Raw genomic sequence first — 21,969 nt, 5'->3', positions numbered from 1 at the left:
AATACACAAAATATTATGACATATACATTATGTTATCAAAAATCTCTAAACCTTCCCCATATAGTTTTATTCGTTGAAGTTTTTAAAAGTAAAAGCGACTATAGTTTCGGCGTACTGCCATCATCAGGCGACTAGAAGTGTATCACAATATAGTAAATTTGGAAACATTAAGAGCTAGTACTTACTGTGAAAGTTAACAGGAAAACGGTAAATTAATTTACCGTACGCCGAAACTATAGTCGCTTTTACTTTTAAAAACTTCAACGAATAAAACTATATGGGGAAGGTTTAGAGATTTTTGATAACATAATATATTTCAACCCCCATTTCGAGGAACGATGGATCCAACTCAAAAAAAAAAAAAAAAAAATATGACATACATTATGACATCCAAGGAGAATGTATGTGTAATGATATGCTAGCTGCAGCCGAAATAATTCTCTGAACTTTTAATGAATAAACAACTATCGCTTAATGATGTGTATAACGTGGATGAGACTGGTTTGAATTACAGGTCTTTACCACAAGAGTCACTCACATTAAACCAAAAAGTGGCACCGCCAGGATTTAAAATTAATACTTAGGAAGTAAATAAAAACCAATTTTGGAACGAACGCAAATATACAATCCATTTTAACAATGATGGCATTGGATATTTTTTGTTTGAGCTGTTCATAGCTTACATCATGCTTTAAGGTGGATGTTTTTATTCAGAATTTATTTCTATCACTTTTAGTTCTTGAACGATCTCTACAGAGCACAATCAAGCGAATGCTAACGTGTCTTGTCTTACTATTGGTGTAGAAACGAGTTTATTCCCGAGGTAAAAAGAACACAAAAGCAGGTGGGGGGAAGTTGTCCTCTCTAAACTATTATACAGTGTGTAAAGCGATGGGGTATACAAGAGGGAATTTTTTTTATGAAAAAAATTTATTCTTCATGATATTTTTTGCTTGCTTTGAAAGTACCAATAACGTTTCGATTGCTTGTGGTTTGATAGCAATACGCTATCTTGATTATAATGTAGAATGATAACTGTCAATCAAAAAAATTAATTTTATTATTTTTACAGATTTCTATAAATAAATTTTAGTTTATCGAAACGTTATTGGTGCTTTCAAAGCAATACAAGCAAAAAATATCACGAAGAATAAATTTTTTTCATAAATCAATATCCAAAAAAAATTCCCTCTTGTATACCCCATCGCTTTACACACTGTATTATTTTAACAGAAAAAATTTAAAACTTACAATAACAAAGTGTACAATAAACCAATCTACATAAATGCTAAACTCTAACAAATGAAACCCCCCTTTCCATTACAACATATCTACGAACTACTTACTGGTAGGTACCTACTACCTAATCCACAGCATTGAAAATAATTTCGGTCACTGATAAAGCCTGGATATGAATTGTGTATCAAATTTTCCTTTGCTGTCCGAAGATATGTGGTCTGGTGGCGCTTGAGACAGTTACAGCAAGGTAAATTACGTCACCAATCAAAGAAAAATGGGATAAAAATTGAAAATAACTCTAAGGGCCTTGTTGTATCACAATTAGTGATGGAACGGAAGTGTTATGCCGGAAGCAGAAACGGAAACAGAAGGCAAAATATGATTTTGTGGAGAAGCGGAAACAGAAGCACAGCGCATCTTACCATATTTGAAACATTCCGGTATACATCGGATAAAATAGTAGAAGAGGAGACGGAACTTCCGCACTTAAGGAAGCGGAAGCAATGGTCTGTTGCACCACTAATCACAATAGTTCCAAGAAAATTCATTGGTCAATATTTAAAAATTTGATTCATCTGTCCAGAAAAAAAATTTTATAAAGTCTCTTCCTTCGTTTAACAACAAATAACAGAACTTAAGGCATCTTTCATGGTCTCCAAGATGTAAATGTTTGACTTTTTTAAGTTTAAACGCTCTGTATTTATTCCTTTTTAAAATTTTATGTACTCTCCTACACTACATTGGTACGCAGTGGCAGCCATTCCAATAGATTTATTTATTTTTTTATTTATTTATTTGCCTTTATTTTTGAGTGGGCGGGGTTTCAGCCAAGGCTGCTCTACCAACCCAACCCACTATACATTTACAAATATCCATACCTGAACCTAGATTTGAACCAGGGACCCTTGGCACCACAGTCCAGTTTCAACTGAACTGCACCACACGGGCCGGCTAGAAACCCCTGGATTTGCTTCAAAATAAGCTAAAATATCTATTTCAATGTCATTATTTATTGTGGTTCTCGATGTTCCAATAACTGCAGTTGTATTAGCACGTAATGTGGCTTCTAATCTTTGACAATATCTATGTGATGGTACATTTCTGGATATTTCTTTTGATACATTCTAACCATGGCAAAGGAATTTTTTCTTGATAAAATGTATACTTTGTCCCCGACTTAGTCCAATCAAATTTTCATTAAGTGTAAAATTATGCATTTTTGTATTAAATTGTCAGTATTCATACAACAATAACAATTCAATAATAGCAACTGACAGTCGTAACCAACATAACTAATACACATAACTCTAAAATTTAAATCCATATTCAACTTGTTTCGTCCATGGCACACTTATTTTAGCTATAATGAAATAAACCCAAAACATGCATTTTTCTCATAAAAATTGTTATCTAAGGGTAGGTACCTACACAAATATTAAATCACTGAATTCAAAATAAAATTCTCTATCGAATAAGGAAACAAAATTATAGTTCCATTTAAAATAACAAAATTGGTATCCCCAGTTTGTTAACCACTGCTGGAAAAAAATTTTTTTGACCTCATTAAAATAGTCTTGTAAAATAGAAATTGTTTGCTAATTTAACAGACCTCGTAGCTCAGCTCTTACAGTACTCGAGATAGCAATAGTGGTAGTGGACAAATAAAAAGAATACCTACTCTGTATTTGTCCCTTGCTTTTTATCCTTTTCAGAATTGACATTTGTAAAAAAAAATTTTTGTGTTACAATAAAGATTATTATTATTATATAAACTCTTCCGTTACTAACTGACAGACAACGTACAGTAGCAAGCTGAAGTTTGGCATATACAGGGTGATTCCTATAGTACCTGCCACCGTTTGGGAGCGTATAGGGGGTGCCTAGGGGAAGTCTTTTCATATAGGACACTTGGGGTCGGAAATCTAAAATAAGGGCGCCAGAACCAAATTTATCTTCTGGAATTTCACGCCTGTATGTAGGCAACCCAACCGACCGACGTTTCGCGCGGAGCGATGCAGAGCGAGTTAGCGCGAGGAAGCGACATGGGAGGGATGGAGGGAAAACGACAGTCAAAAGCAATAACGTTTACAAGTGTTCAACGTGGCCACCGTTGTTCTCAATGCACTTCCTACATCTAGCCAACCACTCCCCTCGAATTCGCGTGAAGACTCCTATGTCTTGGCGAACAGCCTCTCCGGCCATGACGACGCGCGCAATTAAGTCCTCTTCGGATTCGACGGGAGTCTCGTAGACGTGCGCTTCCATCACACCCCACAAGTAAAAATCTAATGGGGCGATGTCGGGCGAGCGGGCAGGCCACTCCACCGCACCTCCACGGCCGATCCATCTGTCCGGATAGGTTTGGTCCAAGTGTTCCCTCACCTGCCGCCCGTAGTGAGCAGGGCACCCATCGTGCTGGAACCAGTGGTCCCAGTACAAGTTCACTGGAACATCCATTAAAAGTTCTGGTAGCACCTCGCGCGGGAAAATCAGGTAATTATGGGCATTTAGACGCGGAGGGAGGATGTAAGGCCCCAGTAGGTTGTCCCCCAGGATGCCAGCCCAAACGTTTAAAGAAAACTTGTCCTGGTATCCTCGCGTAAACGTTTCATGAGGATTGTGGTCCGCCCAGTAGTGGCTGTTACGAGGATTGAAGGTCCCCTCTCTTAAGAATCCTTTCTCGTCAGTAACTAGCACGCTCCTCAGAAAGTTCGGATTAGCTTCTTCCTCCTGGACGACTAAGTTTCAGAATTCCAGCCTCCTTTCATGGTCACCCGGCCGTAACTCTTGCACTTTCTTAAACTTATAGGGGTGTAAGTTGTTGTTGTTGGCGATGTTCCGCACTGTGTGTTGACTACAACCCACCTGATCTGCTACAAGTCGAGTGCTAGTACGCGGGTTTGCCTCGAAACGTTCCAACACATCCTCCTCTAAGGCATTTACCAACGGGCGATCGCGATCACGGGCGCTAGTGGGCTGCGAAATAGGAGGAGGTCGGTGTAATTGCGCGATCCGGGTCAAAGGTGGGTTGCATTCTGTAAGTGTTTGTGGTAATTGTTGTCGATTGGTAGGCTTTAACAAACAAACTTTTCGAAATGGGTGCTTAAATGACCCAAGTATCGATGTGCATCACGAATCTGTGTGTAAAGTTAAGCCTCCGTCAGCTTACCTGCAATTGCCCTGTCTCGCACAGTCGGAAGTGAACTTCTTGAAAGACCTGTCTGCAGGGTAACTGACGGTTTGGATACCGCTCAGCGTACGCTCGTCGTGCAGCTCGTGCGTTACTATTTGCCAATCCGTACATGAAGTGCATGTCCGCGTATTCCGTGTTAGTAAAACGTGCCATAGTGTTTATTCACTTGATACGCGTCGTTGCAGACGGGATTTCGTGGGTTTAAACAAAATTCTGATCATGTGTCAGCCACACATCGCCGCCTGAGATCGCTCCGTGTGCACCGCCGGCCGGTTGGGTTGCCTACCTACAGGCGCGAAATTCCAGAAGGTAAATTTGGCTCTGGCACCCTTATTTTAGATTTCCGACCCCAAGTGTCCTATATCAAAATACTCCCCTACGCACCACCTACACGCTCCCAAACGGTGGCAGGTACTATAGGAATCACCCTGTATGTTCCTTGGGAGTTGTAGGGGACCACTAACAGAGGATTTGCCAAAATTCCTACAGGATCAGCAAAAAAACGGGATTTTACGTCAAAACTGCGAAAGAGAGACTTGACACTTAGAACGTAGGTTTTTTTGAATGTGTTAGTACTCCGAAATCTCTTCCCGAAATTCCCACAGGAACGGGGAAAAACTGAATTAAGACAGAGAGTAATGTTTATGGGCATACGAAGTCGCAAGAGCAAAAGCAAGTCATTACAGCAAACCACTTGATTGTAGAAATAATTATCGTCTAGTGATTCTGAATTGAGAAGATCCATGTTCAATTCCTAGTCCTGCCAGGCCCTTTTTGGCGTACCTAAATATTCTTTTCTTGTGCGTGGGATCCTCTCAGCGTCTAAAATTGACTACCATTTACTTATTCAATATTTGACTACCTGGAATTCATTTCTGGGGTAATAATAGGTGGCTAAGAAGCGTAGTGCTAGCTACATGACCGCCCTGGAATTCATTCCATATACAGCCGGGGCTAAATAAAGTGGCCTAGCACAGATTTGTTTGTGTACATCTGTGGCCCTAGTATATTTACACCGTATAGCATCACAGATGCCCAAAAAGAAAAACTATTTTTAATTTCATGAAATGAAAAATGACCACATTAACATTGCAGAAGATTGTGTTATGATTGGTTTAAAAATGCATTACGAAATGCAATGTCAAAATTTGGTGATACCCTGGGTGAATGAGTATAACTCTTAAAAAATGCCTATTAAATTCACTAATGCACACCATTAATTTTAGCTTCCTTTATAAAAATTGATTGTTTATATGTTTTTAACATACAATAAAAGTGCATGATACAATTTCTTGCTGACTACAAACTTTTAAAACAACATTAACTTCAATGTAACTCGTATATGACTCCCCTAACAACATGCGCCTTATAACAACTAACCGTGAGGTTATAAAAAATTTCATTAAAGTGCATTAAAAATTTACCAAGACAAAACATATAGAAACAGACAAAAAGTGAGCATAGAGTTTCGTACCTGTGGTCTCACCTGCGTCAATGCCTCCATTCGCTGCTTCAACTGCTCCTCCATTTCTGGTAACTTAGAATATTGTGCTAGCTTTTGTTCGGCTAATTCTAACTTTTCTTGAATAGCTGCAATTTTTTCTTCTTGCAACTACAAAATATACAAGATGAAATCATGAAATTCGTAAGTTAGTATACCTTTAGTTGAGCTTCTTTGTGCTGTAGTTCTTGTTCTAATTTTTCATTTAGATCGTGCAACGAGGTGGATTCCCTTTGAGCATTCAAATACCTTTTTTCTAAAGTGGCGATTCTCTCCTCTTGGTCCTCTTTCTGCGCCACGTTCTCCTGTAAGTCCCTCTGAAGTTTTGAGTTGGACTCTTGTGCCTTAAGAAGATCTTTTTGTGCTTTTGCGAAATTTTCCTCTAATTCTCCTACTCTATTGGTCATTTCCGCTACCCTCCTCTGCCAGGTACTAATTTCGCCAGTCTATTATTAAAGTAACAATCAGTTAAACTAAATTTAATAAATCTGGTAAAATTATTTATAAAAAGGAATTTAAAAGTATATCTCACTTGCTGTTCTAAAGCAGTTTGCAGATCTACAATCCGTGCTGCCGAATCTGTTTCCATTTCCATGCCCCCATTGGTAAGTCGCTGCTTCGCGGTTGCCTATTTCATCACATAAACATGCGTACATCGCAACATCTATTTAATTACATGCAATATAAAGCCAGCATAAATTCATATACCTACTAAGTTGTCTAACTAAAAATGTGGCGAAGACAAAAAATGAATTTCAAAGTCATTCATTCATATTGGCATGATACAAAAACATTTCAAATAAAAAAATAGCCACATCAAAAATTTGAATAGTAAAAATTGCAGTGGTACATAAATTTACTAATAGACCTTTGCAACAAAAAATTTGGGACAACTTACGAGTTTTAAACTACTAAACATTTTAATGCACAAATGTCCATTAATCACATTGTGTGAATTGTGTCATGATAGGAAGTACAAATATGCAGGGTGGTAATTTGAAAACTTCCTTCTCCATCCTACTCTAGTTGAGCGACAAAGAATGTGAAATTTTTCTGCGGAAATAAATTGTCAAATGTATGTAGTATATCTACATTACAGTAATTTTTGACTTTTTTATAAAAGTGGTTATGAAGTAAGAAGTATCGCTTTTATATCAATATGAAAGTTTTGGTGATTACCAACGCTAACAATCTCCCATTGTGGTACCAATTTATGTAAATTAACCCTCTAAGTTTTTTTACTACCAATTTGCAAAAATTGAAGTTTTAATACTAAAACTAGGAACAAACGTAGAAGCAGGCGTTGTTAATCCGCTTTCGTCATTTTTGATTATACTAATCTCATATCTGTACCAAATGTGTTGCACGAAATATGTCTAAACATTAACAACATAATATATCACTTGTGATTTATTTTGTTATTATTTACTCCTCAAACTATAAACCAAAAAAATTTCAAATTGCACCCTGCATACTTCTTAAAGCCGCTTTACATTAGGCAATTTTCGTGCAATGCAAGTTAGAGATACGTTACTGCGCATGTTCATACGCAATTCAGGTGCAAGAAAAATAAATAGAGAAAGTTCTATTTCACTTGCAAGTTTGGCGCAAGTTCTAGTAACTTTTCTAGTAATTTTGTCAATACCACAATTTATTTGGTTTCGCGTGTGTTATTTTGTGTGTTTTTTTTTAATAGCAAGCGCCACCACATAATAAGCTGTAGCCAGCTTAATTTCCTTTTGTTTGCTCATACCTAATGGTCAATTTTATTAAGTTTCAAGAATAACCTTCGGTGTAAACAAACTGAAAAGTTTCAATTTTTGAAAAATATGTTGTCAGTACTGCAACACTTTTCTGAACTTGCACAAAAGTTGCAACACAATTGCATAAATGTAAAACCGTAATAAGCAATGCAAGGCAATTTTAGATTGCATAGCACAAGCCTTGCATTGCACTAAAATTGCCATGTACTTCTTAGAGTCCATACTTTATTTGCACCACTTGGAAAATCTGATGTAATCATAAGAACTGTACATGCCGTACCTATTACGGTATTGATACAGTCATGGGGATAACTGATCTAAGATCCCACATAAGGTTAACCATCACCAATCTGTTTACCAAGGGAAATATTTTTTTAGCAATCTTAATATGTATGCCTAAAAAAATTAAGTCAAGGGTACCCTTAATTCAAATTAATATAATTTTTAATTTTTTATCTTTTATGCTCATCTGTAAACCAAACTTAATCAATATAAAGTACGAGTATGAGATAAAGGACAAGACGCCATTGGGTTGCCTAATGCCTATCTTTTTCTGGTCCGTTCTACTAGGTTGGCAGGTATAAACAGGTATACGCCGCGCGCTATAGCATGGTGTGAGCTTTAGATCTGGAGTATTCCCACCTTTAGGTAGCACTCATGAAGGGCTTCGTCTGGTGAACGTAAGCACTGAAATAAGAATTTCAATCGACAGTTTTCCCGGCAGTTGCTGATGTCATATTCGGTCGTAATTCACCATGTTATAGCGTGCGGCCTGTGAATTGGGGATATATACGTACGTCGTACGCTCATGTGTTTAGCAATTAAAATTTATAGAAAAATACCGTTGTCGATTGACAACGGTTAATAATTATCAAAAAAAATTCAAATTGGCAGATTTCTCAATTCTCATTCAATAATGATTTTATTAGTAGTGAAAATAAGATATTATTATCTTAATTGATAAATATATTGTTTAGTTCCGATAATCATATCCATAACAACATTCTCCAGTCAATCTTGGCCATTATTGTTAATGGCTGGCCACAGATGTTAACAGGACAATGAAATTGCAATATTAACAACATTGCCCGCCCGCACAGGTTCGTAACGTCAATGCATTCACATCATTGTCCGGCCATTATCGTTAATGTCCAATTATCATCTTTGCCCGTAACATCTACACCACAAACAGCTTTTATGCTGCGTCCTTCTCTTTCACATGGAAAAATGCACGCACCGTTTCTCTCTCGCGCGCCAATTAAAATTGCGATAACCGAAATTACTTAGACAACCCTATACCATCATATTTGTAATATCATTAACGTTATTTTTATATAAATTTTAATTGTAAACTACCCAATTCACCCAGTAGTAGAGACCAGAAAAAGATAAGCAACCCAACGGCCTCTTGTCCGTTATATCCTACTCTTATCTTACATTGATTGCGTTTGGTTTACAGATGAGCGTAAAAGTAAAAAAAAATAATTATTTTAATGTTAATTCAGGGCAGCCTTCACTGAATTTTTTTCGGCAACCCATCCGCAATGTGTTTGTTTAAATATTAAGATCGCTAAAAATTGTATTTCACGCGGTAAACAGATGAGCGAAGGTTGACCTTACGTGAGTATTGTACTATGAGATGTGTTGGTGAAATAAAGGTAACTCTCTGCATTCCCGTTAAAATGGGAAAAAATAAAAGGGTATGTGTTTTTAACCATACCGATAGTATTTGGTGTGTACAAAGATTCCATCTTACTGATACCAGATTCGCCGTATTTCGGAAAATCGATTAATTAAAATTTTTTGAACATTTAAAAAAGATATTAAGTAGGAATGTATTGAATAAGTGAGTGCTATACGACGGAGTGTAACTTCAACATGAAAATGTGTAGACACTCTTTAAAAGCAGATAAGAACAAATTGAAGACAATTTAAATGAATATATAAAAAAAAAGTTGCAGAAGAGAAGGATCATTTTTAGATCTCGTAACATAAATTTTGCAGTGGCTAAAATTACAGTTTTCATTAATTACCTTAATTGAATTTGTAACTTGGTCCCCATGTTCCACTTGGCCATTTTCTTTGGGTTTATCTTCTATTGCAGGTACATTAGAGGGTAGACCCCCAAGTTTGTATTGTTGTAACTGCAGAAAACGAAAATATAAAAACCTACCAATAAGAGCACTTGCATACTTACTTCTTCTTTGGTTGACGCTAATTCTTCCTCTAACACAGAATTTCTTTCTAACGCGACTCTTAACCTCTCTCTCACCTAAAAATGTAAAAATGGTTCATAAAGTAATTTTCAAGTTCTTTTGAATTGTACCTTTTCATCTAAAGCTTTGTGATGTTCAAATAGACTTTTCAGTGCCTTCAAAACTTCTACTTCACTAGATACACCCGATTGAGCAGCAGCTTGCCGTTTCACTACAGTCATTCTTAATGATCGTTCATGCCTCGACACCAAGCATTCTAAATGTTCTAAGAGTAACTGAAAGAAAAAAAATAAGTATTAGTTAACTGATTTTTTTGAGAAAGTAATATAAGAATTCATTCATAAGTAAATTGTGTGCATTGTAACGAGTGGTTTTATTTCGCGCCAAATTTCATTAAAAATTTTGAAATTTCTTGTCATGATAGTGCAGGTCACCCTGTATATTTCATTATTTGTTCCGGTTAGAAATTTTGTGTTTGGGCATTTCGGTTCGCTCAAGACTATGGTCCGATAGATTTAATTTCGCTCAGATTTAATTTCGTCGTGGGAAGAGTGCAAAGCTGATTGACGTCATCATGAGTAATGCGAGTTTTTTGTCGTTTGTTTATCAACTTTGGCGCCGTCTAGACCGAGAATAGGAGCGGATGTAGCACCGAGCTGTCAGAGATAAGGAGGTTTCCACGTCATCAGCAGAAAACCGTGAGATCAGTTTGGTCAGCAGTTCTTTGAGGTTAATGACGAAGTTAGAGTGGGTAAAGTCTTCTTTATCTGAACCACTGGGAGAATTTCTAGCGGGAGCCATTTTTGTTTTATGGTAATTTGGGTGTGGTTTTTTCATTTCAATTCTGAAGAAGGGGATCGTTTTTGGGAAGACTCGCGGCTAGTACGTCGAGGGGTCAAACGTACCTTGAGCGAAAGTTTTGGTACACTTGGCGGTTTGAGCCACCGGCTTATTTCGGTTGCTCCCAGTTGCGTGCTTTTTGCACCCGTTCCGAAGTGTTATTTTCTTTTCGTGTTGATTTTTTGGCGAAGAAGACCCAGTTTCCAATCAGGTGATATTTTGGCGAACCCTTGAGCTTCACCCCAGTTTACTTTGGATGCAGTGAATCGCGTTAGGATACGTTGTGATTTCTCGAGGATATATAATTCAAAGTGCTGCCCTAGTCCTCAAGGCGCAGAATTTCGGGACCCGCCCCAGGTGGAATTTCCTACTAGTGCCGTAAGGTCATTTGTCGAAGGAGCGCTGCGTTTCGGAGAGATATTTGCCCCAAGAAGAGCTGGTGAAATAATACGTCGAACCATCGCGGTTTACCGTCGGATAGTGATCATAACAATTTGTGTTCTGCCGTACCGCTAACTCAAAAAATCCGTCTCCCGCAGGCGGTCAAAGCTAATAAACTAATAAAATAAAATTAAATACACTGTGCTGTGTAGAAACTTTGGCAACTAGCCGTCTCCCACTCGCCACGCGAAGGATTTCCTGGACTAAGTTTCCGTTTCAAACGCTAAACTTTGCTTTCGTTCCGAGGAAGGATAGGCACCGTGGATTTTTGTTTCCGTGTGTTAAACTCAAGCCACCCCTAGGAAGTCACAGAGACCTAAGTGTCAGGTTTCATCACATCCACCCTGTACCAGAGGAAAGAGCAGTTCACAAGATCGGCTGTACAAATGTTGTAAAGGTTAGTCTAATTAAATTTGTAACATTCTGTAAAATTCCACTTTTTGGTAATTAAGCTATAGTAAAAAAAATTTTTTTGAGTTGATTGTTTATTAAAGTCCAATGAACGATTACCAAAGAGTAGGATAAATTTTTGTGTTTATTTAAATAAGTCCCAGCCCACGCTGGATTAAAAAACTGATTACCTGTTGTTGCATTTTTCAAACTGTAGAGGATGGCCACCCCTTGAGTAAATTAGTTTCACCTGTTAGGATTTTTTAGTTAGTAGTTGTCATTGTTAAGCTAGTGTTTTTACAAGTAGAAGAGAAGAACTGCTAGATCCCTGTAAATTGTTTGTATCGCTAATCTCATTTCAATATATTATCTATTTGGTTTCAATGTGCCTGTCTTTAACGAAGAACGAGGGGAAGGAAAGGGAGGAGTAGGAGTTGAGGCAGGAGACTGGTAGGCGGCAGTTTAAGGTTTGTTACGCAGTTTCAAAAGAGTTAAAAGCCCACCGATTTGAGTTAGCCGGAGCATTTATTTTTATCGATTGAGCAGCCTGAGAAGAAGACGGTTTGCCTTGCCGGGCGGAACCGATGGTAATTTTCAAGTCCAGAAGGAACCCCCGTAGCAGCATCCATATCCATATAAGTATGTACGAGTATAATTATATAACTCTCTCATCACAAAAAAATATTTCAACAAGTTTGACATTTGTTAGAAAGAACGTAGGTACCTATAGACCTCTCTTAGTTACCCCTGGTTAATGATTTATAAATCAATCGTTGTTAGCGCGGTGTTACACTACGGTCGTTGAGTGCATACTATTTTTCACTCAACGCTACGGTTTTGTATAATTTAAGTATTGTAGGTATGTTGTTGAATAAGTATGGATGTATGGATTAGTAAATTTAAAAAAAAAAATTTTCTATTTCGGTGTCACAATGATGATTTTGTACAACAGTTGTACAAAGACAGTGATTATAGTCGTTTTTTTTTTGGTAACTCATCTGCATCTCTTCAGTTGGCAGTTACTATAGTTAGTACAAGTAGGTACAATACTTCCATGTTTGAACTTCAAAATGTCAGTCTTACTACGCTGCCAACCTAAAACTTAACGGCATAAAAAGTGTTCCCAACATAAAACATGTTAGTTCCAATGTTCCCTATAGTTTCTGATAATGATTTTTTTAATTTAATTAAAGCACCGAAATAGAAAAAATAGTATGAAAAACGCGTGTTACAATGCTTTATTGTAATACTCCTAACTTGCGGACACTCGTGGCTACGCTTTGCGTCGCCACTCGTGCCACAAGATAGTCGTATTACAATAGGTCGCATTGTAACACTTGTCTTTCAATACACTATGATCGCATCACCTACTTGAAGGTTTATAAAATGCGATTAGAAAAAAATGTATGTATAAAATCTAACGTGCGAATACATTACCAACTGGCGCATGAACTAATTTAATAAACCACATAGAAGAAGAAGTAGCTGCCACATGCAGTTTCATAAAAGACCATTTTTTGGAACACTTTTTAATTTAAATAAATGTGCGAATTAGCGTTGCTGTTTTCTATAGCAATAAGAAGCAGGACATACCAAATTCAGAGGTGGTTTATCTTTTTAGCGTATTTTCCCCAAAGTCAAAAATCGCTATTGGCTGCACTTTATCGTCCGTCCGTCACACGTAATCCTTCTACACGACTGAACCGATTTGGGCGATATGGGGATTATTTGAAAGGGCTTGGTCCAAGGATTCCGCTCATTCCGATATTTTTTTTAATTTGGCGCATGCGCAGTGTCAAAAATTTGGTTTAACGCATGTGCAATGCTAACTTTTTTATTTATAGATATTTTTTGCGCATGGGCAAGCCAACTCTCTTATTTACGAAAGCATCTAAATGAGATATACGTAGGCACTTTGAATGAAAGTAAAACTAATGCCCATTTCAATTCGCCCTAGTCAAGAACGGAATATTTTTAATATAAAAAAAGTGGACTAAAACCCACGCTAGTACAGATTTGAATTTCAGTTTACGATGGAGTGCAAAAAATATGTTTTAAAAACTTGCCCCCCTCCCCCCACACACTTTTCAACATTTTCTTATAGCTTAACCGTAATGGCTCTAGCTCTAATTCAGGTGACATAGATACCAGCGACAAAATACGTAGTGGAGAGGGCTACGTATACCTGGTTCCTCCCGAATGCATTTTCGGATTGCTAAAAAACGATAACGGCGCAAGAGTTATTATCGGTGGCGCATGTGAGCGCATTACCTTATAATAATATGACAATCAATCTCTAAGTGCTAAGTTAACGGACCCGTTTACCGTTTCAGTTGTATCTCAAAGCGCGATATAAATAAATGTATTAGTTCTACGTGCTCGAATTACATATCAACATAAATATATAATTTTGTAATTTTTTACCACACTGTTTTTAAGTAAGTAAGTACGAACGAGGGTTACATATAACTTATTTTAGGGTTTTGTTTTTAATGGGTGGGACCCAGGGCGTACTGTGGGTAAATGGCGCCTATGGAAAAAACCGACCTTACGCCCCTCTTCGACCGTCCATTGATAGGGGGTTGGGACTATTTTTTTTAATTTACCATAAACGTGTTATTCATTTATAATAATGTCCCACTCTCAAAGTCTTTTAATATACATATTTATATGTATAAAAGCGCCTTTTTCGTGCCCCCCTTGATTGGCGCCCATGGCACGTGTCATGCCATACCCTAGTAACCTAGTTACGCCTCTAGGTGAACCCCTCTTTCTTTCTGGTAGTTTAATCGTGGGAGTCAAAAATCCATTTTAATGACACCGGTTTAATGGACTAGTACCACCTTGCCTACGAGTTTGGGGAAGTGCTAACGCTTGGTGACAGATTAGCCAACACCTGCTGATACCAGCGGTCATTTCGGTATTTGGGTCACTAGGTCATGCAACAGCTTTGAACTCAAGGATTCCAGTGACAACCACGAAAACACTTCCGTAACAGTGGAGCGCAATAATTGTATCGTAGTGTGCGCTTCAGGAACATAAGATATCGCCTTCAATTTGTTTGTCAATTTCAGTACAGACTTAGGTACTTATTATTTATGCGAACTCTATTGAGTTATGGTCGAAGTTGCTGCACGGATGCGATATGGTAGTCTGCCCTACCTTCTGAAGTGGGTTGGACGTGTGATGGTCATACTTGTAATCGAGCATACAACAAGTAAACGAGGCCCTTCTGCCATTTTCATTTCAGGGTATTCCGAGCGCTGCGGCTTGAGAGTTTTCCTTTGTTTTCAGATTTATAGCAAAATCCGGGACCTGAGTTCACATCTGTGGATGGAATCAATTTAAAGCAAAGTAAGAGTTGCCTTTTTTATGTTTGCTTGTATTTGGCATACATGCGCGAATTGTTGCGCGAATTTAATTTCTTTGTGGAAACTTGTTCTGAAGTCAGGTAGTCAGTAGAATCGATTACAGCTTTTAAATTGGAATAAGCTTCAAATTTTGTCCATTCAAATTATTAAGCTTTGTATGTCTAATGTAACATAATTTTGTACTCTTTATAATCCCCTGTATCTTCGCAATTTCATACGGGGAGAGGAGAGGTAAGTTAAACATTGAGTGGCGCTCAACTTGGGTCAGTGTAACGAAGAGTCCGAAGATCATTTTACCCAGAACTAACTACCGCTGTGCAAGTTTCTCACTCGTTATAACCAATTTATCAATACCGATAATAATTCCTAATGCGTCACTGTCACATGTCACTAGAGTACCTATATCTATCGAACACTGTACGTAAAAGTCTCTATACGACAAAATCCTTGCATTCGACGCACAGTTGTGAACAAATTACATTTCGCGTAGGTACCAACTTAATGTTCTCCTTCACTTCAAACACAAAAATAGACAAACGTAATATTTCATTTTAAAATATTCACATAACCAGAAAGTAGCAATTTATACCAATGACCTGCACTTTTATGTCGCGTCAATGCTGGCCAAAATTTCTTTCGGCATTCTTGCTAAAGTACATTTAGCGCAAAACAATTTCAATTACATAACTACGTTTCGCAAGAACACGCCCAACTATTTGTATTTAACGAACTAACGATTTTGACGAAATTCTGTAGTGTACCTCACCTATATTGCATATTAAAACGCCATGATTTTTACGATACCTACACCACCCAATAATTTTGTTGGTTTGAAAGTTTACGATTTCAGTTAGTAGGCTACGGGACAAAAGAAAAAAATCATAAAAAAAGACTCTATATTTGCGCAAACACATTCTATCTTTGTAACTGTACAGAAATTTGTAATAAATGTAATAATAACTAACTCACTTGATGAAAATTATAGCCTTAGCTCAAAATTTGTTTATGCGCTTAAGCCACTCGCGGGAGTGGACCAGCTTTACCACTTTTTTACCTGTTCTCCAATCGATACTGAACAGTACAAAAACACTTTTGTTCGTACCTATTTACCTCTAATTTTTAAATGCTAATCCTGGCAGGACCACATTATCGTGTCCATGCAATATATTTGTTTGATACTACCGTAACATTTACTGATGTAGCCATAATAAATCAAACGATAATTATATTGTACGTCGACCGACTCAATGAAAATGAAATACCAATTTCCCTTTAAATCTGTTTAATTACTAATTGATACTGCAATAGTACAGCGTAAGTAACGTTAATGCTGACAGTGCTCATAAAACAACAAGGCAAATTATCCATGTATTTCCACGTAAATGTTATTTATTGTTACTATCAGAAATGTATAAATTCTCCTGCGTGCTATCCGCATCGTTCATGGTACTATACAGAATCCCTTTCGGTAGAAGATTGGCGATTCTTTTTTCGTCATCCGTTTTAGATTTTAGATCTTATGAGAATTGAGAATCGTAAAATGGGTTTATTTATGTAACGTTAAAATGTCCACAGTTTCTATTTAATAAAGGAATTGACGATCGCTAGGTTGCTTTACAATCACACATAAAGTTTAACCGTTATTTATTGACATTTATGGAAGGTACTTTTTCACCCTCAATGAGGATTGATGAACGTTTGGTTGGTTTTATTGGTTCGATTTACGTGCTTCAATTTGCACGTCGCATACTGTCCCTAGTTCGGAAATTTTTTTAAAGGCCTACAATACTGCCCCGCGGTATATACCCAAATTCAATTGTGCGAATTAATATATTGGAAAATTGAAAATCGAATTAAATTCAGTGGACCCTATACCTAATAATAAATGTATAGAGCATGCACGAAACTGAGAGCCTTTATTTTGGCAACATTTGGACATTAAAAGCTGTTACATATCCATTAGACTTAATTACATTACTATGTTTATGCACCTGGTGCGCTGCAATTAAAATATCGTTGTTTTAAGTTGCTAAGTGATTCTCTAGTTCGTATATCGTCAAGTCCCGAATACACCACCCATCTTATTTGCGGAAAAAGTTTATAGCACTGTTATGAAACTAAAACATTATTTAGTATTCCGCGCCGGTTCATTTCAAAATAGGTAGGTCACAAGTTTCTATCGTATCAGTTTCAAGCACCTACTTAGTTTACTTGTTTGCTATTCTCAATTTTACTTCAGCTTTTGGGTTGACTCTCATGGTAAGTGGATAGAACTCGTATGTAATAAACCATACAGCAAATCCAATAATTAAAAAGTAAAAGCTGTTAGGTTTCTGATATTTTGCTCATGTATGAAAACTAAGTGTTATAGGTAATTAAAAAGTTCAAACATGATTTTGAAATTCAGTTCGTGTACACATAGCTATTTTTGAAATCTTGTGGTAATCGGAAATGCATATCTTATTTACGGATATCGACTTAATCAAATTAAATAAAGCATTAATTAATTCTATCAAATATAAAGTAAATCGGGTGGGTTTTTTACGAATAAAGACAGAGTTGGTTTGTTTTACTTAAATTTGTATCTCAGCCAAACTTTTCTAACTAAAATTGCACAACGAAAGCTTTAATCATAATAAAGTAAATACAACAAACTTAGATTTCGTCCTTATCTGCGTAATTAAATGTACAATTATTGTACACTTTGACGGTAACAGCTCCATCATGTGTATTGACTTTGATACCAGGTAAATTGTGGGTTACGATGTTGTGTTCGGCACTATTTATATTTCCTTCAACTATAGCACTGGGAACGGCACTTTCTACATGTGTTGATGTACATCCTTGTGCAAGAATCCCATGTAATGATGAGGATGATTTACTTGCTTGGGCAAGAGTTCCTGCAACTTCCACTTTTCGTTGAACCGACGTTTCAATATATCCTTCGGCAACCGCGGAGGACTTCCACCCGCCATGTCGTTTAATGGTGACCAAGTCACTACCGCTGTTAGCTAAATGTGAGACACTTGAACGCCGGAAACAGTGCCCAGTGTATTGTGCCGGATTGGCTAATTGTAGAAACTCTGCAATCTTTCGTGGCGTCTTGCCCATTGTATTGATTCCGATCGAAGTAGTAATGCAGCGACCACTACGGTATGTTACAAAGAATCGTTGATGGCAAGTATTAACTGGGCGTATGCTGCTATATTTTTTTATAATATCAATCCACAATTTCTCGGTGATGACAAACTGTCTCATTACATTTGTTTTTGTTTTAGGCACCGACAACAATATCATTTTTATATTGGATGTCGCCCAGTGCCATATTAGTCAGCTCCTCGCGTCTGCATGCCCCACTGTAGCCCATTATTAAAATAACCTACAACGAGAATACAAACAAGATACTCCTGTAGCTAGTACCTACCCACTAGAACAAAAAATTCTACTTACTTTTGTATCTAAATAATGCTTGTCGTCAGCCTCGTGAATAAATCGATTAATTTGCTCTAAATCTAAAATTTTTGATTTTTTTGGCTCATAGCCTTGCGAAAATCTTTTTAGCAGTGCTTGTAACTTGACGTATCTTGATATATCTACATTTTTATGCACATTTAGGTAGGATCGTAGCATCGAGTACATTGACCATATTGACGATGGCTTTTTCAAATGAGTTTGTAATTCAAAATATGCTAATAAAACATTCTCCGAAATGTGTTGGGCTTTATTTTCTTTACACCACTGGTCAAATTTAAGGTATTCCTTTTCATATTTTAGTTTCGATTTCTGCGGAAGCAAATTATCTACGGTACTGTTTGCTATGTCCCGCAATTCAGGTGGCGTGCAAGTTATGATTTCGTGCTGCTCTTCCATTTCTATTTCACAAAAATTGCAGTACCAAATGGCAATTCGCTATATGTGCGCAAAAATTGAAACTTCAAAATTTTCAATTTGAAAAAGCGAACCAGTGCTATCACTTAACATTTACAACTAATGTGAAGTAGTACAGAATTTTGAACTATTTTTAGTTTTTTACAATAGAAATCACGCGAAATAGAAAAAGTAGTATAAATAACTCGTTTCATAAGCCGTTTTATCGCACTTGTCCTTTGGAAAACTCGCCGCTACGCGGCTCGTTTTCCAAACTGGACACGTGCGATAAAACAGCTACTTATGAAACTTGTTCTTTAATATACTATTTTAACACGTAAAAGAACTAATCACAAAGTACGGGTTCGTTTTTTGGCCTCTTACACTTATGACATCTTTCCTCCGTCATCTTTGATGGGGACCACAATATGGCAAGCTTGCTAATTCCTATACGATTATTTTTGTTATAGACCCCAATCGAAAAATTCGCGGGGTTTATATTTTCACGCGTCGAAAGGAGATACAAGAGACAAGACGTAAACGAGATTATTAAATGTTATATCAAGTATTTTAAACTCGACAGAAGTTTCCCATAATGAACGTCTACATAAATTAAGATTACATGCACTTTACACTAATGCTTCTAAACGTTAAAGAAAATGTTTCGCTTAACACTTGATAATCTCAGACGCGTCGACTTCTGGTTATTTAATGATTCTGAAAGGAGTTCTATTGTATTAGAATCACACTGCATTTTTGCTTCCCTATTCATTGCAATTTTCTTCTCATATTATATTGGTACAACATTCTATCGATCACTAACGATAAATAACGAAACGGAGCATGTGCCATTAAAGCCACAAATAATGTCCTTCATGAAAACGTAATTTGTAAGTGTTATTAATACATGGTAGGTATACCCATACTATTGTAGTCGCACTGGAAATTCGATGCATTTATAAATTAGTGAAAATATTTAAAAAATGGCGGATTTTTTATACCTCATAAGACTAATGCAATTTCATAATACATCAGTAACTAGTTTCGACAGATGTACTTCATTTAAGTGTTATGAAAATTTTATATTGTACTATACCTTTATGACAGAATTACCAGTTTTTATGCCCAAATTATTGCATCGAGTCATTATTTAGTTTATACTGCAGTAGTTACATAAAATGAAATATTTGCTCCATAGGCATAGAAGCAGTGTAATAAAAAATGTGTAACAAGTTCATTTCTTCTTTGCATCATTCCGTATTTTACATTCAGTATGCCCTGTATATAAATTTCTACTTCTATGCGTTGGATTAGTTCCGCCAGATGGCAGGACCTTACAGCGCGATCCAAAATTTCACATGCTTTTTCTTTCCGATTCCGACTCTGATCGAACGAACAACTAAGCCGTTCTACGTGAGAAAAGAAAAACACGTGGGTAATCTTTGCCACCACTGTTAGTTAAAAACTTTGGCAATTCTACCCGTATTAATTGCGAGACAAGTACCTAGTCTGCAGCATTTTACCGTTCAGCTTTAACGTGAAACTTTTTTCTTCGAATTACGGATATACTGGAAGATGTGTAATTGAGGAACGCTTGGTATTTAATCCCTCTTAAATTTAGGGTCCTTGTTCGGTACCGAAATTCCTTGTTCGGGGGAAATATCTTGTTCGAGACCACCTGTTGATTGGGGGACAATTTTGGAGATTCATTATCAACCATAGACACCTAGGAGGTCGTGACCAACAACCTTATCTGAGGGAGATAAGAGCGGCCATTTTATGAAGACGAGGGAGAAACTCATTTAACTACATACTGTTTCGACATGATCGAGAATGCCTTTTTTTTGCTTGATCGTATATATTAATTTTTGTGTGGCTGCGACACTCCATCAGAGACACAGACATTTTTAGAGGGGTATCGAGATTTGAGCTTACCGCAAGCTTCGTAGGTCCTTCAGACATTTATTCATAATATATTCCGAACCCTGTGGTTTGGGCCTTTTTGTTCTCTTTTGATTGCAGAGATGAATGGTGCAAACAGAGCTCTCTTTGCTGCCTCACATCTGGAATATTACATAAGGTAAGCGTTATATTCTATTTGCCTTGTTGTTACCGAACTTGCGTTGGGATATTTTCATTACTAGTTGTGACCGGTAGTAACGTAACCATTTTGTAATTTATATGTGTGATTCATTTATTAATCTTAACGATCATTAAGGAACAGTAATTGGGGGCAATCATTTTTGAACTGGAGTATAATTATTGGGAATTAATTGGGGGTTTTTATGATTTGTGCAGTGTGTAATTTCACATATATATCTATATTATTTTGCAATTTATTTGAAAGCAACCAGCAATATAGAGCCGTTTGATTTGTATTTGTGGTTATTGTGCATCCTGTATCTTCCCAATTTTATGCAGGGTGAGTTGATAGTGTACATTAGAAATTGGGTGGCGCTCAACCATAACGCACGGAGATTGTCTTGCCCAGAACGAACTTTACTGCTTTGAACCTTCTCTTGCTTCCATATTTAAAAACACTGAGCTTAGCTGGCCGTTTATGCGGCGGGTTTTGTTAAAAGCAGCGCCAAGCCAGACCCACTGTTATAAATGCTTATGTAAGAGAATGAGGAACACTATTATAGTATATTAAAACATAAGTTGCGGAAGGCCATTTATTCTAAGTGTTAGAGTGCGTAGAATGTTTTCGGCTATTTTCTCTGTTGAGATTTGATAATTGCTATTTAACAATTTTCTCCCGTAGAAAGTTTGATCGTGGCTTTAGTATACGGACCGTGGATCGTAGCAGGGTGAAGGCAGCACTTTAGGGACCTTCTTAACGGGAACGGACAACAAACTATAAACAAACACAGTACAAGACAATGATACAAAAGAAAATAACATAACAATAGAAGAGGCAGCAAAACCCCGAAAAAGGAAAGTGAGCAGGATATGACGGAATAGTAGCGGAAATGCTGAAGGACATAGAAAAAGCAAGATAGAGAGAGGTGCCTCAAAATAGTTATTTACCCAAAATCGTCCTGAAACCTTCATTTTCATGCCTACTTTCTGTCAGGAAATGTTAGTTTCCATGACAGAGGCAGAGCAGACTACGTTTCCTGCCGCTTGTCACTTTACTGACCGCACC

The 21,969-nt window shown here is 37.1% G+C and overlaps 1 protein-coding gene across 14 annotated transcripts in view; it reads right to left on the bottom strand.

Annotated features, from left to right (window-relative positions):
• Positions 1-21,969, bottom strand: part of LOC116159712 (liprin-alpha-1) — a 76,651-nt gene that overhangs the window by 13,602 nt on the left and 41,080 nt on the right. For 11 of the 14 annotated variants that reach the window (XM_031472777.1, XM_031472763.1, XM_031472764.1 and 8 more), the window contains exons 3-8: positions 10,023-10,187; positions 9,894-9,968; positions 9,730-9,840; positions 6,466-6,561; positions 6,092-6,379; positions 5,907-6,044 (exon numbers count right to left, since the gene is read on the bottom strand). In XM_031472777.1, the coding sequence (XP_031328637.1) occupies positions 5,907-6,044; positions 6,092-6,379; positions 6,466-6,561; positions 9,730-9,840; positions 9,894-9,968; positions 10,023-10,133 (819 nt within the window). In that variant the 5' untranslated portion in view covers positions 10,134-10,187. The remainder of the gene's footprint in view (positions 1-5,906; positions 6,045-6,091; positions 6,380-6,465; positions 6,562-9,729; positions 9,841-9,893; positions 9,969-10,022; positions 10,188-21,969) is intronic. The other 3 variants (XM_031472766.1, XM_031472775.1, XM_031472773.1) reach the window with 2 other exon arrangements.

This window comes from Photinus pyralis, unplaced genomic scaffold, assembly GCF_008802855.1.
Source record: "Photinus pyralis isolate 1611_PpyrPB1 unplaced genomic scaffold, Ppyr1.3 Ppyr1.4_LG1, whole genome shotgun sequence".
Taxonomy (NCBI): domain Eukaryota; kingdom Metazoa; phylum Arthropoda; class Insecta; order Coleoptera; family Lampyridae; genus Photinus; species Photinus pyralis.
Note: the sequence above shows the minus strand (reverse complement) of the source record. Positions and strands in the feature narration are given on the sequence as shown.